General features: G+C 54.5%; 2 protein-coding genes across 10 annotated transcripts in view; one reads left to right on the top strand and one right to left on the bottom strand.

The window, feature by feature from the left end:
* The first annotated feature begins 1,260 nt into the window (after nt 1–1,260).
* The window catches only part of PTCH1 (patched 1), a 74,982-nt gene continuing 57,087 nt past the window's right edge, over nt 1,261–19,155 (top strand). For 3 of the 9 annotated variants that reach the window (XM_036461313.2, XM_045570732.1, XM_036461314.2), the window contains exons 1-2: nt 9,609–9,797; nt 11,274–11,466. In XM_036461313.2, coding sequence (XP_036317206.1) covers nt 9,609–9,797; nt 11,274–11,466 — 382 coding nt within the window. Of the gene's footprint in view, nt 1,753–9,608; nt 9,798–10,411; nt 10,694–11,273; nt 11,467–11,940; nt 12,024–19,155 lie in introns of those variants that run through there. The other 6 variants (XM_036461315.2, XM_045570733.1, XM_036461318.2 and 3 more) reach the window with 6 other exon arrangements.
* LOC123651095 (vegetative cell wall protein gp1-like) lies at nt 6,296–9,610 on the bottom strand. The gene is made up of 2 exons (XM_045570734.1): nt 8,536–9,610; nt 6,296–7,329 (listed from the first exon to the last, which is right to left on the bottom strand). The coding sequence occupies exon 1, from the start codon at nt 9,608–9,610 to the stop codon at nt 8,975–8,977; it is 636 nt and encodes a 211-aa protein (XP_045426690.1). The 3' UTR covers nt 6,296–7,329; nt 8,536–8,974.

A 19,155-nucleotide genomic window follows, 5' to 3' on the forward strand; every position in this document is an offset into this window, starting at 1 on the left:
TTTTTGAGGGAAATATTGCTGGGTTTGTTTTTCCAACTACTATGACTATTAGGATCCATGCTCAGGTTATATCTGTGACTTCTTTTTTAAAGTAAATTGGTATGAAATTACTTTTTTGGACCAGCCTAATTCAGAGGGCTGCCAGCATTTCCATTGTTTAATTACTTTGTCTCAAACACAAACACTATGGAAACTCAACTGGCCCAATGAAAGGCTGGTATACCACCTTGGGGGTGGGGGAGGGGGGTAGGTTGTGACACCTACAGTTGTTGCTGTTGTTGTTTTTTAATAACAACACACACACACAAAATCACACACAATCACACGGTCATCCCTGAATAGATGAGAAAAGGCTGGCCTCAAAGGAAGGAAGACGAGCTAGTTAACAGCTGGTAGTTTCAATACATCACCTTACCTCTCCCTCATGGCAGTAATTCATTTTTATTCATAACGTGGTCCGTTTAAAACAGCCCCTGTCCGTGTGAAACGGTTTGGCCTGCAGGTTTGAGCAGATACAATGTTAAACAGGGTCCTTTCCATTTAGGGCAAGAGGCTGAGCCGGGTCTGCGCGGACCCACAGCACTTCCGGCTAACCCGATCACCCAGGCTTGCTTCATTTGGGAAGGCAACGTGGGTGGGAGCATTTGGGTGGCATAACCCAAAAACCACAGTAATTGGAGGGGGGTTGGGGGGGTGCAAATCTCAATTAATGACTCCTCGGCCAGCTACCAATCTTGGTTTCTAAGGGACTCCACCTTGGTGTCCGCAGCGGTAGCGGCTGCCTAGGCACCTCGGACAGAGAGGACACGCATCCACACACATCTCGGGGCCCTGACCATTCCCTGGGGGAGGCTCTTGTTATCGCCGGCTTCCCTGGCTCCCTGCCTCCCTGTCAGCCTGCGGGTCTGTGGACCGGAATGCTCCCAGCTTCTCAGGGCTTCCGTGGGAACCCGGGCAGGAAAGGGCTTGAGACGTGACACGGCCGGCGGGGTGGCTCTGCCGTTGCCCAGAGCGCAGGGGATGCTGCGATGAGCGCCCCTGCTCCCCCGGCACCCCCCTCCCCCTCTCCGGGGGCCGCGACAGGGGCTGAACGTTAGAAAGGACGTGCGGAGGGCGGAGGTGGACGGGGTGGAGAAGCGCGGTGGCGGCCCAGGCCCCGGCGCGGGGCCCCCCGCAGACGCGGCCGCGGGGGGCGGGGAGGGGGCCGGGGCTCGCGGGGCTCGCCGCGCCGGGCGCCTCCCAGGAAGGCGGGAGGGCAGCGCTGTTTACCCAGGAGGGCTGTGCTGATAGCACGTTCCCCGAGTTTACTTTGCTTTCCTTGAGTTTATTGTGAAGGGGTAAAGTTTTCGGATCCGTCACGTGACCCTGACAGGTCCTGCCTATGGCGCGGCGGACCACCCACGCCGAGGGCCATGGAACTGCTTAATAGAAACAGGCTTGTAATTGTGAGTCCGCGCCGCACTCCGCCGAGAGCCTGCGGCGGCCCCGCGCGCCGGGGCGCTCCCTCTCCCCGCTCCCTTTGTAGCCCCGGAGGCGGCGGAGAGCGCCCGGGCCGGGGCGCGGGAGAGCGCGGCGGGGGAGACAAAGGGACCCGCCGCGGCCGGGCGAGGGGAGCCGGGGAAGACGGGGAGCAGACGGAGGCGCGGAGGACCCGAGAAGGGGGGCGCCGGGCCAAGAGGAATTGATGTGAAGCCCAAGCCCCGCGTCCGCGCCATCGGCACCGCGCTCCGGCAGGGCTGACGGCCGGCTATGGTGAGTGCAGCCTCCGCCGCCCCGGGACGGGCGCTGCGGACCCGGCGCCCCGCGCGGCGGGACGGGGCCGGGCGGGCGGGCGGGCGGGCGGCGGGCTGGGTGGGCTGCGCCGCCGGGAGCCGTGGCCGCCCCGCGCCTCCGCCTCGCTCCTCGAACTCCGGGCCCCTGCGCCCCCGGCGGCCCCGCGGGCGGGGAGGGGGCTGGCGGCGGCGCCCGGGGACCGGCTGCAGAGGGATTCTCACGGAGGGGGTCGTCGGGATCCCATTTGCAGCCCGGCGGTGGCTACGGCGCGGCGAGTGCAGACGGAGCGGGCGGCGGGGCGGGCGCGGAGTGACAGCGCCGCGGGGAGGTGCGGGCAGAGTGCGCGCCCCGCCGCCCGCGCCCCGGGCTCCGGGGAGCCGCCGGGGACCTGCGGGGGGGCCCGGGGCTGGAGGGAGAGGCACTCTCCAAGCCCTGGCGCTCAGACGGCGCCTCCCCGCCGCTGCTGGTGGGAGAAGGGCCAGGGGGGCTTTTATGAGTTCACGAAGGGGCCGCGCGGAGGAGATGGTGTGTGTTGACTTTATCACCTACAGAACCCGGGGTTCTGGTGCCTGCCAGCCCTCACAGAGGAGGGCCGCTGGGAGGCCGGGGGTGGCCGCTGAGCGGGCCAGACCCATTCAAACTCCTCCAGACCTGGTGCCAAGGCAAGGTCCCGGGACCTCCAGGAACTGCACCTGTGGGGTGACATGTGCTGTGTCTCCAGGTATTTAAGTTTATGTGTAAAAATGACAGTGTGTGGGTGATCAGTAAGTCCAGAGTTCTCAGATCTCAACTCCTGTCATCTAAGAAGAACCATAGGGAATGCTGCCCGTGGAAGACACCCAGAGACCTCTGTCTTCCTGGACGTGGGAGAGAGAAGCACTATTTTCCCATTTATCCTCCCTACCTCCCCGGGGAGGGGAAATATATAAAGACCCACATGGGTGGCTCTAAATATTTCATAATTGGGTAACTGAGGTCTTGAACGGCTACAATAGTATCTTTTCAGCATTCTGTGTGTGTTCAATTTCTTCTCCTTTTGGCTTCCCCAGTTCAACATGCAATTAATTGCCTCCACAAAGAAAGACAATGCTTTTGGTGTCATCCTTTGTTACTGTCACATCATTTCTGGGTGGCACCTCAGGATAAATTGTTGCCTCAGGTGCATTGTGTACCCATGCTGTAAAACACGGGGCTTTCCATTGTGAGTCTGTGTGTGTTCCAGCTGTCACCAGCGTCCTTCCGCCAGGCTGCAGAACACCTCTGAGCCCAAGATCTTTTTATGTTAAAATGTTGCATCCAGGGGGACACCAATAGGCCCATTCTCAACTGAGGTATTAACCTTCATTTCAGACTCACTAAGAAGTATATATAATTTCTGTTTACAATCTAACAAGCTATTTGAATAGTAGTTAGCACCATTTGAAGCTATTCTGTGAAAGAAAAGCCTTTTTTTTTTTTTTTTTTTTTTTTTTTTACCAATCATCTTCAACTTTTCAGCTTCCTACAGATAGAAAAACTGACAAGCCAAATCAATGTGGATTAAAATATGTCTCCCTGGTTTATCCCCCCCCCTCTCTCTCTCACACACACACACACACACACACACACACACACACCTTTTATTTTCTCCCGCCTCTGCCACAGTGTATAAAGCCCTATTGAGACATGTAGGCGTGATGTGTAAACCGGATTAGCAGTATGAAAGAAAGACACACAATAAGCTGGAATTGTTTTACTTCCCTTTCATTTCTCATGCCTATATCTCTAATAAATTTGTTGCTCCAGCAGTGGGTCAAAGGGATCATGTTGCTCAGCTTCTTTTTCATGCAAGACCCAATGGCAGAGATCACTGAGATGAACAGCGTGCCTCCTGCCAAAGGCAGACTCTGATACAGATATATTAGATGGGGAGATAGGGATGAGGCAAGAGAGAGATGGAGGGAGAATTGTTCAAAGTGGGGCTGTTTCCAGAATACATCTCTATCCATTAAAGTAATGTGGCTCAGGAGGTATTTAGACAAGGGAGGACATCAATATAAGGCTCCAGGCTATGCTTGCTTTCAAGTTCACTGTAGGCTCTGAACATTTTCTTTGCACTTGGTGACTGACATTGCCAGCAAGAGAATACCAGGAGCTTTGGCACTGCATACAGTCTAATTCCACTGCTCAAGCGAGTGTTGGAACCTGGAGTAATAAATGTGGAGATTTCTGGGGCCTTCTCAGGACATCTCCCCTCTGCCACCACCCCCAACCCTCAGCTCAGAAAATGCCAGTGCCCCTGGGTCTGTGCTTCAGACCCCTCATTTACTCCTTTGTGGGACTGGGAGCAGCTTCCCATTAAAGGAGATCAGGGGTAATTAGCAGCATTATTTTGACAAGTTGGCTAGAGCTATTCCCTTTCCGCCAGTTCTGAGGGGCGTGTGTGTGTGTGTGTGTGTGTGTGCAGGAGAGGAAACAGAAGATGGGAGGGCGCAGGGGAGGGAAGACATACTTAGGGGTTTTATATTTTGTGACTGCTGAATCTACCCCCCCCCCCAAACCTTTTAGACTCATTTCCTACCATCACCTTTTTAGCAAATACAAAAGCTGCCAATGAGAAAATAATAAGGCATTCTCAGGGAGCCAAGAAAATGTGGTGGTTGGTGGCATACTGACTTGAATTGAGTCAAGACTCAACTCTTAATCACGGCACCTGCTGAACTGCTCAGGCTCTGACCCACCCTGCAGGCTCCACCCATAAATAGAACATTACATCCAACCCCAAATTCCTCTCCATCTCACCCTCTCTGCAAGAACACTGGGGGACTTGGTGACTTGGTGTAATGTGAGCAATCATTTGCATTTGTGCAAAAGAGTGTTAAAATTGGTAGACAAAATTATAACATCGCTCAAGGATCAAATTACTAGGACACATTTATCTCTTCATTTGTGCTCTGCAAAAATGAGTTAAGGTACATTAGATTTTAAAGACCCATTTGGTTGGATGTGAGCAACCAGTGGGAAGTTTAATCTCACTCTGGCTCCCCATTACTCCACCAAGTCCAGCCCCCGCCATTGCTTACCACTGGGATGCCCACATACACAGGGCAGATGCGTTAGCTCAGTGTCACCTTTTGGATAATCAGATGTTATTTTTTTAGATGTGTGTGTGTGGCGTGGCCATGGATGTATGGAGTATGGGAGCAGAGAAAGAAGATACGAGTGAATATGTTAAGAGTTTAAGGAATCTGTTTTGAAAACGACAGACTCCAATGAAGACTTGAATGGAGATGGAGAGACCAAAATAGCCATTCATGCACTGAGATGAACTTTATTAGGAAAGGGGAGAAAGAACACCAAACTGCTGCTCCAGAGAGAGCCAGCAGGTCCGTCTGGTTGAGAAGGCCCAAAGCTGTCAGTTGTTTGGTAACTCAGGAGGGGGAAAGCCATTTCAGAGACTGTCCCAGCAGACTCTTTTGTAGGCCTGGCTCCTCCAGCTACCTCATTGCAGGTCCCTGGAATCCTTGTGGGTAGTTGAAGTTAACACACCCGGTGTGGCGCAGCGGTCCCCTGCACAGGGCATGCATATTAAAGGCGACAATGCTTACAAATGTAAATAAGGGCAGATTGGTTAGGAACAACATTATCGCTGGGAATGTCGCACTCGCATGCATCAGCAATGAGGCAAATTGGGGGCAGCCACAGCCCTGACCACCCAAGTCGAGCAGGCTTTTACACTAGCTCCTCTTCCCTTTCTTAAAACGTTACAGAAACAAGGCCAATTAGATCCTCAAAGTAATTCATCTCTGTGTATGAGAAAGAGCAGACCACAGGGGAAGAGGCGGTGGGGGTGGGGAGATTAAGATAGCGCTTGTGAGAGCCCAGGCTGGGGATTGCGCCCTGGAACCAATGGGTAGTAGAATTTACAGGCTGGGACCATTGTCTGAGATGCTGAAAAGTTAACCTATCAAACAGCGGGTGAGCGGGCGCAGGGCGCTGAAAACCCCGGAGATCAATGTTCAAAACGTTTAGGAATTAAGTCAAACCGAGGGAAATGAGCCCAAGTGGAATTTGCCATTGAAATGGTGCCCGGGTAGCCGCAGCCAGGATGGAGGGTGTGCAGCTGCCTGCGGAGAGGAATGGGGAACCATGATGGGCACATAGCCTATAATTTCATTTTAGAATCCACAATCCAAGCAGCCATACTGAAATTGCTGTAAAATAAAAGATTGGTAGGAAAACTAATATTTTGGTCCTAAAACGTTAAGAAATTTGAAAAAGATAAACACAGCAACCTGTCTGGCTACATGCAGCATACCTTTAAATATAAAAACTGGCATGGAAAACTAGGGGAAACCTAGTTTAAAAAAAATGATTTTCAGCTACAAGCACGACACGTCTGCAAAACAAGTCAGTAAAAAAAAAACGAAAAAAAAAACGAGTAAATCACCTTTCCTGCTGTTTGCTATTTATCAAGCATAATAAAGACTTTTGCACAAAGATTGAACTGGCTATGGTCGAACTCAATTCTCCCGCGATATTATTTATTAAGTACGAAGTATCATTTTCATTGGACAGTGCTCCTCTTCCCTTCTGCATTTCAGCAGCCCTTCCCAGGACAGCACACAAAAGCACGTGCTCCCTTGGAGTTCTGACTTTTGAATTTCCGCGCTGTCCGGGTCCTCCGGTCCTCCTCCTGATCCCGTGAATCCCCCCCGAACTTTTTCCTCTTTGTCTTTATTCTATAGGTCACTCTACCCGGCCCGGCGAACCGCAAACGTTATGCCGGTTCGAGACCCAGGGGGCAGGATCTCCCAGGGAGAGCAGGAAGCAAAAAAAGCAGGAGGGAATGCAGTGAGGCTGGGCAGGGAGGAGAGAGCACAGGGGAGGAGGAGGAGAGGAAAAAAGAAGGGAGAGGGAAAGGAGGGAGGGGGACCTCTGAAGAGGGCGGAGAGGGCTAGCCGACAGGCCCCCCACGGGAGCCGCGTGGGCCCACCCGGTGGCCGGTTGGCAGCGCTGCAGTCCCTCTGCGGCCGCGGCCGCGGGGCGGCTGAATGGAAAGGGGCCCCGCGCGCTTAGCCATTGGCTGGCCGCGGGGAAGCCGGGCGGGCATTGGGCGACGTCAGGGGGCCGGACCGCCCCCAGGAATGTACTACGGCGCGTCCGGCACGTCTGTCCGCGCCGGCGGGGGCGCGCCTCGCCTGGGCTCCGGGGAGGCGGCTTGGGAAGTGGAGCCCGCCGCGGGGAGAGCCAGCGCCCCGGCTTCCCTCCCTGCTCCCGCCGGGCGCGCGGGGAGGCCGGGAGCCCGGGCGCGTGCACTCGGGGGCGCGCGCGCGCGCTGGAGACCTCCCGGCGGCCGGGCGCGCGCCGCCGGTCCCGGTCACGTGGCCGCGCGAGCTCCGCCCTCCCCCCCCGCTCCTCCCCCTTTCTCCATCTGGGTTTCTTTCTTTCCTTTCTTCGTTTTTTTTTTTTTTTCAATGAACACACACCGTGTGCATCTTAAAGCCACACGGCCCCATTTCACGGCTGCGGTCGCCTTCTTTTTGCCGCGGGTCCCTCTGCGGTTCAACGCCGTTTCTAAAAAGGAAGAAACAAATATTAAAATGAGGCAGAATCGAGGGTTTGGGGGTCTGGACCCTATCGCAGGGAGGAACTTGCAAACGTAAGAAAAACAAATCCCCCTGTCCAAAAATGATGTTTAAATTAAAAGGGGCGCTGTGTGAACAGTTCGCTTTGACTCAGAGTGGCGTGTTTTCTTCCCCAACGGGAAGCAGAGCCCCCGGAGCCCCGGAGACGCTGGCCGCAGTATCCCACGAGCCCTCGCAATCAGCCCACAATTTGTTTCAAATGAATCCAACATCAAAGCCTTTATTGTCCCCTACATCGTCACGCTATTATTAAATATAACAGGATGCGTACCAGTTTTTGGGGAAAAAAGTTGAAAACAGACTTTAAATAAGGACATGAAATTAATTTGAAAAAGCGGGGGGGGGGGGTGTAGAGTGTCTAAATCCAAAATAGGAAAACTTCCTCAAGGAAACAATTCCGTTTCTCTGGATTGTTAAAAGGATTGTTTCTTTTTCTTTTTTGTAAAAAATGTCACATTAAATATTCAAATAAAAACACCTTTCTCCATGAGAATGCTTTGGCCTCTTTCAAACCCGGACTGTGCTGCCGTGGTTTTTTTTTTTTTTTTTTTTTTCGGGGGGGGGGTGATTTTAGAAGGGGAGGGGGCGAGGAAATGGATTTTAAGAGAGGGTTTCTTTTTCCAAAGTCTTTACTTTCCTCTTTAACTTTCCATTTTGTTTATCTTAATGTTAGGCGTTGTTCCCTGCGAGAGTCTAAATCTTCTCTTTAGTTATAAAAGAAAAGAGGGGGGGGGGGGAATCTGGCACACACTGGTGTACTATCCACCACCCTGTCATTATTGGTGCAGGCCTGGGAATTCAAGCCGGACCTCCCAGTATTTGCTGCAGCTTGAGGCCAAGGTGCCTCTGAAAGGGTTTTCTTTGAGGAATTTCAGAAATTGTTTAAGCGCTTAAAAAAATATTACATTTCCCCCCGCGTCTATCGCGAGGCAAATGTCCGTGGGTGTTTGTGTGTGAGAGAGTGTGTGCGCGCGCTCAAAAGGCCTCCACAAAAAGAAGATACTGTTGAAAAGAAAAGGAATAAAAAAGAAAGTGGGGGGGGGGGCAATTCCTTAATGGAAGTATTGCATGCGAGAACGTTGGCGCTCTCGGCGGCTCCCCCCGAAGCCGGGATGCACACACTGGGGTTGCCTACCTGGGTGGTCTCTCTACTTTGGTGAGCTGTTGCTAAGCAGCTAATAATAGTCATGTTTGCTGAGTAATTTCTGCCCTCCGTGAGCCAATCGCGTCGCAGAAACCCAAGCCATCTGACAGCCCCAGGGGCGGGAGCTCCAGCCTTTTTCTCTTTCGCTCGCTCGCTCCCCCTCCACCCCCTCCCCTCCTCCTCTTTCTCCAAATGGAGAGAGTTCTTTTTTTTCTTCTTCCATCTCATCTATTGAATCAAGGAGCTGCTGCGGCCGCTGCCCGCTGCACACACACAGAGCGGAGTCCCCAGGTCCCGGGAGCGAGAGAGGCGCGCTGCGCGGGGGCAGAATGGTCCAGGGGGTCGGCGAGGAGCACAAGAAAGCAGAGTCCGGGATCGAGCAGCCACCGCGAACCCAGCAGCCAGAGCCCGAGCAGCCCGAGCAGCAGCATCAGGAGCCGCCAGCAGCAGCAGCAGCGGCAGCCGTGGGAGCAGCGGCGGCGGCGGCGGCCCCTGCCCGGCAGCGCTGAGACCCTCCGGGCGCCCACCGACCCGGCGGCGGCGGCTCTGCGCTCGCCCTCCGCGGCCGCTCGGGCGACTCGGGAGGCGCCGAGGGAGCCGGCGAGGCCGGCGGGAGCGGCGGGGACTCGCGGGCGCGCTCTGCAGTGAAGGGGTCGCGGCGCGGGGCGGGGGGCGGGCAGGGGGAGTCGGGGACCGCGAGGAGCGCCACGCGAGCGCCCGGAAGACCGGCCGGCTCGGCGCGCCGGCTCTCGCCTCCCCGGGACCTGGATGTGGGCAGCGGCGGCCGCAGAGACCTCGGGACTCCCGCGCAATGTGGCAATGGAAGGCGCAGGGTCTGACTCCCCGGCAGCGGCCGCGGCCGCAGCGGCAGCAGCGCCCGCCGTGTGAGCAGCGCCAGCGGCAGCAGCGGGATCAGGTCTGTCAGCCGGAGCCCCAGGGCGAGCAGCCGGCGGCCAGAGGCGTCCTCGCCGGCCCAGCTCCGGGGCGCGCCGGGAGCCCGCGGCGGCGGCGGCAGCGCGCCGGGCGGCCCGGGAAGCCGCGGGTCCCGCGGCGGCGGCGGCAACATGGCCTCGGCTGGTAGCGCCGCGGAGCCCCAGGATCTCGGCGGCGGCGGCGGGGCCCCGGGCCGGCCGGCCGGAGGCGGGAGGCGCAGGCGAACCGGGGGTCCGCGCCGCCACGCCGCGCCGGACCGGGACTATCTGCACCGGCCCAGCTACTGCGACGCCGCCTTCGCTCTGGAGCAGATTTCCAAGGTGCATTTCCGACTCTCCTCTCCTCCCACTCTCAGCCCTCCTCCTCCTCTGCGGGTCCGCCCGGCCACACACACTCCTCCCGGAAAAGCGGCAGACGAGCGGGGATTGAAAAATTCAAACCCTCCCTCCGGTCCGGGGAGGAAAGGCTGTCTGAGGTCCGCAGGGGGTGGAGGGTGTGTGTGCCTGCGCGCGCGCGCCCGCGTGAGTGTGTGTGTGTGTGTGTGTGTGTGTGTGTGTGTGTGTGCACCGCCCTCCCGCGTGCTTTCCGGAGCCTGGGAAGCGGCCCGCCGTGGACCACCTTGAGGGCGGCCGTGGCTCTGCCCGGCGCCCCGGCCTCGGAGCTCCCCCTTCCCGCGCTCCTGCCCCTATTTACAGCCCAGACCCCTGCAATGCTGCCACATTTCTTAACCTCTCGGAGGGGGAGGCGGAGTACAGAGGCGGAGAGAAGGGGGGGAGGGAGCCGAAATAAAGGTGGTTTCCTTTTCTGGCAGCCGGCTTTGCTTTTGTTGAGCGTGAAATCTCAGCTCCTTTAAAAACGATCTTTGGAAGAGGGCATCTCCCCTCTTTTATGCCCAGTTTCCCCCCCAGTTCTCAGAGCCTTGGGGGAAAGGGAAAGTGGTAAACAAACTGCCACCTTAAATCCGCGGCCCGGGTGCGCGGAGCGGCCGGGCTCATTGTGTTTACAAGGCGCGTTGAAATGTGCGGAATCCGGGGAAGGCGAGCACCCGGGCCGGGGCCCGCCGGAGCCCGGCCGCCGCCGCGAGCAGCCCGCGCCCAGGCGGGACCCCGGGCCTGGGCCCTTCCCTTGTGCACTCCGCTGCTCTCTCTGTTTCCCGAGAAGGAGAGGGAGAGGAGGGAAAGATCCTTGTGGCTGCCCTCTTCCGATCACAAACAGTGTAAGTTGCAGATGGCTGCCCCGCTTCCTATCAGCTCACAGGCGTCTCCCAGCGCCATGGAAATGCGTCCGGAGAGCGCCCGGCCGCGCTCACCACGTGTGTCCCCCTCCTGCCGCGCCGGCGAGGGTCAGCCCGGGGGTTCCGCACCACATTGCTCCCCAAGCCTCCAACCCACGTCCCTCCAGGCGCACCCCAAAGGAAGGGGGGGGGGGGCAGGCTCTGCGCGGATGGGAGCCGAGCTTTGTGGGTTGTGTTGTGTTGGGCTCCTTTGCAGGGATCACGCCGCCTCTCCCTGACCAGGTCCGGCGTGGCTATCGCCTGTGTTGAGGGATTTCTTTCCTCTGCCTCAGCTTCCCCTTCCCCCGGTTCTTAAACCCGCAACCCGGCCAACGGCGCACGGGGGGTGCCGCGCAGGCCACGCGTGGTGGCGCCCCTGCTGCCGCCGAGGTCCGGCTCCCACGCTGCAGCCCGGCTCTGATTTACGCCGCGTCCCCCGCGCGGGCGGGGGCTCCAGCCTCGAGGGCACCCCCGCGGGGTCCGCGGCTCCCGGCTCACCCTCCTCCCTCTGCTCCGTCCCCAGGGGAAGGCTACCGGCCGGAGAGCGCCGCTGTGGCTGCGAGCGAAGTTCCAGAGACTCTTGTTTAAACTGGGATGCTACATCCAGAGAAACTGCGGCAAGTTCCTGGTCGTGGGCCTGCTCATATTCGGGGCCTTCGCTGTGGGATTAAAGGCGGCCAATCTGGAGACCAACGTGGAGGAGCTCTGGGTGGAAGGTAAGAGCCGCCGCGCGCGCGCCCGCCCCCCGGACCCTGCCCTCCCCCCTCCCGCCTGATGAAGATATTCGCCGGCGCGCACCCGCGGCCCGGCGGCGAGGGGAAGCCCGGGCCGCACCGAGGGACGGATTGTTTGGGCGCCTGGCCCCGAGCCAGGCCGCCCGACAAAGGCCGCGCTGTGATCGGCTCGGGGCCCGCGCGGGGCCGGTGCGGTGGGGCGGGCGGCGGGCGCGGGGCTCCGCGGGCCTGACCACTGCGCGCCGGGGACGGGGGGCCCGCCGCCGCCGCGCCCCGAGAGGCGGCCCCGGGCAGGCCCCTCCGCTCCTGGCCGCGGGCCCTGGCTCCCGCCTCCCCACCCCACCCACCGCGGCCGGAGGGGCGGGCGGGGGCGCGCGGGGCGAGGCCACCCCTCGGGCCGGAGGGAGTGCGCGCCCCCGGCGGCCGCCGCGCAGGGGAGGGCGGGGGGGCGGGGGCGGGCGCGGCGCGGAGGCGGCGGCGTGTGTGGTCCTGTTTTTGGACGGCTTTCAACTCCGGGGGAAAAAAACATTTGTCTCAAGGTATAAAAAAAGCGGGGCGGTGGGGGAAGGAGTTGGGAAAGAGACTGTAAAGCGCAGGCTGGGCCGCGTGTTTGCAGAGCAGATGGATGTTTCCTGGCGGGCGGGGGCTTTTAAGGGGGAACGGTTCTCGGGGGGCGGGGGCGGGCGGTTTGCGGGCTGAAAGGAGAGATGTGAGTAAGAACCCGGTCTGGAGGGAGGGCCCCGAGCTCTCCGAGGGGTTCTGCCAGTCTTTTCACTGCATTCCTCCATTGGGGCGCGCGGGGGGCGGGGGGGGGGGGGAGGAGTGTCTTGGAGCCTTTTTAAGCAGTCGTAAATTTAAAATAGACCCTCTCTCCATCCCGGAAACATTTTACATTCTTCTGGTGATACAGGTTTTTTTGTTGGGGGGTTGAGTGGGGGGGGGGGGGGTCTGTTGGTTGTCTTTTCGTTCTTTTTTGGAAAGGGACAGTCTTGCTCTTTGGAAACACTTGAACCCCCTCAACCCGGCCTTGGCTCTCTCACCATGGGATGGGAGGGAGGGGTTGAGGTAATTAGGTAGATATTTCAAACCAGAATACTATGTGGAGCATTCCTAGCGAAAGCTACCAAGGACAACATTTGGAAGCCTGAGTTACAGGCATGCTCCCCCCTTTGAGAATGCTGCTGAGGAACTAACCTTGGAGGATAATTTTGTTCACGTTGCCTTGTTTGTGAAGATCCAGCCTTTGGTGTTGAGCAAACATATGGTGGAGCCTCTAGCTGAGAAGTGACAATTAAAATAATAGTTCAAATAATTAAGACCAGGAAACATTCTTGCCTTAAGTAGCTTGGTAATTAATACAGAAGTGTGATTTGGATCGGATCCACGGGATAATTTACCTCGGTGGGTGCAGCACTCCGCTGTCATTGGGGGACGGAAGGAGTGTTTTATTGACCACCTAGGATGTTCCGAGTGTCTGTGACGCCCCTAGCACCGTGCTGGGCACTGCCAGGGACCCTGAAGCTCCAAGACCCTCCCTGAGCACAAACTCATCACTTACAACCACGAGGGCTAAATGGACTTGCACTAAATGTGAGCTCCCAGTTGAAGTGGGTGTGAAAGTTCAGTGAAAAAAAAAGGAAAAGCTTTGATGGAGGTGGTGAGGCAAATTAAGGCCGCTTGGAGGGAGAGAGGATGAAGGAGGGAACTCAGAAAAGGGGTCAGGCAAAGGCCCAACCTGAGCGGACAGATGGCAGAAGCAGCTCCCCCACCTGGCACCCCCCACTGGGTGCGCTAGCTCAGGTGGGTCCTGGGCCCCAGGGCTGTAGTTTGGAACTGTGACTGGCTGGGCTGAGGGGAGCTGCCATAGGTTCCAGGACAAAGCGAGGGATGGAGATGGACAGAGGGGGTCCCCAGGTCTGTCCACATGTTCACATCCCACCCACCATGGGTGCCAAAAAATGTGCTGTTTTTTGGTGACAAAAGGTCACTTTTTGTTGTTTTGAGGATGACTTTTCCATAGGCCTTTAATAGGTTTAAAGAGGAGTGATGTGGTTTTATTTTTGTAACATTGTTTGTTTCTAGAAGCAGCTATGTTTCTGCATTCCACTTCTCATTCAGTTCCTGGAAGGAGCAGCAGGCGTTGGCTCTGCCTCCGGAGCGCCTTAGGGACTGGCACACCTGAGGGGAACTCCTTGGCCTCCCTTTGGCCTCAGAGCTGTTTGCCTTCCCATTTCTGCTTTGGCGGTTTCAGTGCGGCTCACCGGTTCTTCACCCAAATGTTATCTACTCAGTACTGTCACTTGTTGAGCTGCTACCATCACCGTTTATTTTTATCACATGCCTTACAACTCAATGAAGTAGTTATTTGTTATATTTATTGTTGTGATATGATAGTTTATGTAATTCTTTTATATATAATAGCTGGATTATTGTCCTTTTTATCTGAGAAACTATGGAACCTCCATGTCACCATGACCACTTTGCCTACTAATGACTTGAGTCAGCGATTTTCAACCCTTTTCATCTCATAAACTAATGAAAATTATGCAGCACACCAAAAAAAAAAAAATTTTTTTTTCAGATCTGACTATATATGTGTGTGTATATAATAATTACCTACCCTTTTTTAGGCTCCAAAGTGACTTTTGAAAAAATCGGGTGCCTATACTTGTATATAGATTTCTAGTATCAAGAATTAACCAGTCAGACACGACCTTATTATGTGACGTGACCAATAGGATGCAACTCTATTATATGATGTATATGTTTATGGTTCAAGACAGGGCATTCACACCGGTCAGCTGTTGTCATTTATTTTTATTTGACAATCTAAGGGAAGAGAGGTCAGTGCCCCTGACTAAACAGTCAGGTATTACACGTTTTAAAAATTCTTGGGGCACACCTGGTGGAAATCACTGACTTAAGTCACCTTGGTCTCCTGTAGCCTTCTCGATCTGCCATTCATTCCCTCATTCGCTGTGTCCTAGATTTTTCCCTGGAGAGGAAGCAACCATTGGATAAATGCAAGTAAAGCCAACCGGGGAGGCCACATACCATTTTGTAACCCTAATTTAAATTCAAAGTAGAGCCGAAACTGGTTTGGCTCAGTGGATAGAGCGTCGGCCTGCGGACTGAGAGGTCCTGGGTTCGATTCCGGTCAAGGGCATGTACCTTGGTTGTGGGCACATCCCCAGTAGGGGGTGTGCAGGAGGCAGCTGGTCGATGTTCCTCTCTCATCGATGTTTCTAGATCTCTATCCCTCTCCCTTCCTCTCTGTAAAAAATCAATAAAGTATATATTTTTAAAAAATAAAAAATAAATTCAAAGTAGAGGTCTTGAGTGTGAGGTCGTAAGTGGTGGGAGCCTTTGCTCGTTTACGCGGCAGTGAATTAAAATGAGTAGCAGACTCAGAATTGAAGTTAATTTTGCACTTGAATCTCTTACATTCTTTGTACTGTCAGCAAAGAATTCTGTTAGATGGTGTTCCTATTCTTAGTTCCTATTCTTAATAGGAACTGTAAACGTCCTGGGTACACACAGGGTGCTGGCTACTATACGAAATAAACCAGGTGATGGGCGCTGTGTGTTTCTATGGCTAAAAAGCAACAGAAGGAAAGAAAGCATGAGAGATTTTAGGGGGAGAGGAATGCTGAGGGACAGTTTGGAAAACGCTATTTTTTCTGTGATTAAAAAACAAACCATGTATATACACAGATGCATACCCACTGACCAGCATCTGGAAGCATATGTATGTCTACATACAAATGCATACATGTAAAACGTGGGCAAAAGTGAGTTTACAATTGTTCATATAGAAAAAGATGTGCAGGTTATGAGTATTATAATAGCTTCATTAATTCAAAATAATGTCAATGGCACAGCACCCTTAGATACAGTCTTGTAAGTGCTCAAATTGCTTCATTGTTTACACATTCCTGTAGTCTTTGGAAATCAGTAAGCAAATCACTTAGTTTCAGTGACCTGCTTGGGCCAGCCCCACTTTCTCCTAGGTGGTTGAATTCAAACCTACTTTGCCCTCCCCTGTATATGGATAACAGAGAGTCCCCTGTATATGGATAACAGAGAGAGAGAGAGAGAGAGAGAGAGAGAGAGAGAGAGAGAGAGAGAGAGGGAGAGAGGGAGAGGGAGAGAGAGAGATGGCAGATCTCTGCTTGCCTCTGTGTTTGTGTGTGCACAGAGACTTACTACGTGCATTCATAAAGCTGCCAAGATAATATTATCTTTTTAACATAGCCAGAAAATTAAAGGTCTCCTTTGATTTCACTCTCATGCCTTGTTTAGCATGCTGGGTAGATGTTGCTTTTAAAAAAACAGTGTCATACATTGGGTGCTATGTGCACACCAGTGTAAGCTAGATGAGGAAGGTGCCTCAGTTTCTTTCATGGCATTGGTATTGAGAATTTGATTCTGTTATTCAAATATTCATATAACGATTGCCTTTTAAGAAAATGTCAGTATACATTAGATGTTAGCTTTAACCTTAGGTCAAGTAAAAAATGTCAAATCTAGACTTGTGAATGGAGTTCAGAAGTTTAGAATATGTGGAGCCCTGGCTGGTTTGCTCAGTGGTTAGAGCATCGCCCCGTAGACTGAAGGGTTGTGGGTTCGATTCTGGTCAAGGGCATGCACCTTAGTTGAAGGCTCAATCTCCAGCAACACATTGATGTGTCTCTCTCACACCAACGTTTATCTCCCTCTGTCTCTCCCCTTTCCTTCCACTCTCTAACAATCAATGAGGAAAAATATCCTCGGGGGAAGATTAACACCACCAACAAAGCAGAATATGTGGAATGATATAGTGGGCATCTGCTGTTATGCAAACACACGCCAGCAGGGCCAGGGAGAGGCTAATTGCTATTCAGAAGTAAAAACATGCACTGAGCATGTATTCTCAGTGCTTGCTCTGCTCTGGGCACTGCATGAAGCTCTACAGAACACAGCCCCTACCCTCAAGGTACCACCCCAGCGGGCATACAGACCAGCGGCAAGATGGCAGGACAGCCTGAGAGAGGGCCTGAGACAAGCCTAGGGGTCGGAGAGATGGGGGTCATGGGACATTCCAGGCTGAAGGAACAGCGTGGGCAGAGGCTCAGGGGCCAGAGGTGTGGCCTCCGAGAGAACCGCCAGTGCTGGCCTTGGCGGGAGCTTCAGGTGGGAGGTGGGAGCCGGAAGGACGAAGGCCCAGCCTCCTGGCGGGAAGGTCTCCGATGTGTGTAGGGCTTTGGTGGGGAGGCTGCTCCCCCCCCCCCCACACACACACACACATCTCTGCCTGTCTTAGGATTTGCACTAGCATTTTGGCCCTCCGCTGCCCTCCCTGGTACCAGGGATCTCACCTGGATCTCACCCTTGTGGGCACGGAAGGAAAATGCTTTATTTTCAGTCTTGCCCATTTCTCCGTTGTCTTTCATCTTCACTTAGCACTTTTATCCTCCTCTCTCTCTCCCTTAAGATTTGGCCCCTCCACGCCAACCTTCTCTCAGACTCAGGTTTGCTGTCGCGATATCCCGGTGACAGAATCCGGTGACAGAACGTCCATTTACGTGTTTGAACATCTTGGTTTTTTCCTCAACGCTTGCCCAGCCCCTCGCTTTCTTTACCGCAAAAGGGAACAAACTTGAAATGAATCCATTTGTGTTTGTTTATTAACATCTCCGGAGGCCAGCATCAAGGGAGGAATAGCTTTGGTTTATTTATTTATTTATTTTTTAAGAGAGAGAATTTTTTAAAAGGCTGCTTGAGGTTTATGAGTGCTCTTGAGTTCATATGTCTGTGCTAGCATTCTGCCTTCCGTGTTCTGGGCAGTTGTAGGAGATAACTGAGCCTCGCTGTCCTTTCCGCTTAGAACGAGGCTTCTCTCTGCTGACCTTTCGGGCTGCTTAGCAGCATCCGCATGCAGCCGCACCCTCCTAGTGTGATAACCAAAATTACTTCTAATCATTGGAGTGTGTGGGTGGGGGGTGGGGGGGGCGATGCACAATATCCCCCTGATTTAGAACCGCTGGTTTAGATAACAGATTCCAATGGGAAGAGCCATGCTTTGCAGACGGAAGGCTTTTCTTATGATGGAACTGCAACTGCAAATGCATGGACCTGCCATATGCAGGAATTTTATTTTGTAAGCTACTCTGCCATCCGCACCCTTACTGACCCAGGTAGCTAAGGTTTTTCATGCTAATTTAAAATTCCTGTGTTTTCTTCGATTGCATTAAACGTCAAATAAACGCCATGGCAAGTTGGGGGTAGGGCAGAAGAAGGAAATGTGTATTCAAGCACCTTTTCCTCAGGTGACTTAATGTTGCCCGCGAGACCTCGTGGCGTTTCAGCTCCAGCAGGCTGAAGGGTTTTGGTACGGAGGTGACTTTGTAAAAAGCGAGGAAAGACGCCTCTGGATTCTGTTCCCATTGAAACAGCAGCGGTTCCCCGGAAGTCCACGGGGCACATGATGAGCGCGTTGGTGGTCTAGCTCTCCAGCTGTTCCTGTCACAAACCTCGCCGCCCAGGCGCTGTCCGCAGCCCGGCCTGAGGGACTGAGCCCGCCGGGAAGCGGCAGGAGGGGTTCCACGTGGGCCGCCCCGTCCCTGGCGATCACCCAGTTTCTGGCCACGGGGCTGGCCGTGTAGGTGCACCTCACAGTGGACAGAAAGACAGAAGGCATCGCGCCGCCTCCCTGCTCGCTTCCCCGTGCACGTTTACAAACTAAGAACGTGTTTACTGATTAAATTCCAATCGTGGGCGCGCGCACACATGTAGAAGCAGTTGTGGTGTTTCTTTCCTAGCGGGAGAAAGGTGTTTAAAACAATAATGGATGTAAAAGTAGCAGATATGCTGAAACCGGTTTGGCTCAGCGGTAGAGCATCAGTCTGCGGACTGAAAGGTCCCGGGTTCGATTCCGGTCAAGGGCATGTACGTTGGTTGCGGGCACATCCCCGGTAGGGGGTGTGCAAGAGGCAGCTGGTCAATGTTTCTCTGTCATCGACATTTCTAGCTCTCTATCTCTCTCCCTTTCTCTCTGTAAAAAATCAATAAAATAAAAAAAATAATAAATAAGTAGCAGAGAGCCTCAGGTGCCTTCTCCCAGGGCAGCTGGCCCTGGGTGTCCTCCCTCTCTCCTCTCCCTGCCTCTCCTGCCTGCCACTCCTCACCTCCAACAAGGTTAGAAGCCGGGCGGGCGGGCGAAGGGGTGTTTCAGATGCATGTAGCGCCACTTGGAGGCCCCCGAGGATGACAGCTTCCAGATGTACGAACTGCCGGATCCGTTTGTTTGGATTATGCGCCACAGCTGATGGCTAGATTAACGCTGGCTGGACAGGCTATGGGAGATTTGTCTGGTTTCCACAATGCCATGTTTATATTTCATTGGGCTTTCTCCTTCAAAGCTGACCTCCCTGTGACCCCAGAGCTCTGTCCACCCAGGCCAAGCTGTAACTTGTCAGCCCTTCTCGTGTTGGGGGGCTCACAGTGCAGGAGAAGGGCTGCTGGTGTGGCTGCCCCATTTTGTTGGGGGGCAGCGGGCTGCCCAGATGGAGCCACTGGGGAGCGTAGTCTGTTCTGGGGCGGGTAGGTGTGATGGTGAGTGTGTGTGTGATTTTAAACCTGGTGTGTGTGTCTGTTTGGGCTTTTAAAGCTAGTATGGAAATATCTTCAAAT

The sequence above is a fragment of the Pipistrellus kuhlii genome, unplaced genomic scaffold (genome assembly GCF_014108245.1).
Source record: "Pipistrellus kuhlii isolate mPipKuh1 unplaced genomic scaffold, mPipKuh1.p scaffold_m20_p_36, whole genome shotgun sequence".
NCBI classification, from domain to species: domain Eukaryota; kingdom Metazoa; phylum Chordata; class Mammalia; order Chiroptera; family Vespertilionidae; genus Pipistrellus; species Pipistrellus kuhlii.

What these genes read in the sequence shown, in the direction of transcription:
- LOC123651095 (XM_045570734.1), bottom strand. Translation starts at nt 9,610, where the DNA reads ATGTTGCCGCCGCCGCCGCGGGACCCGCGGCTTCCCGGGCCGCCCGGC.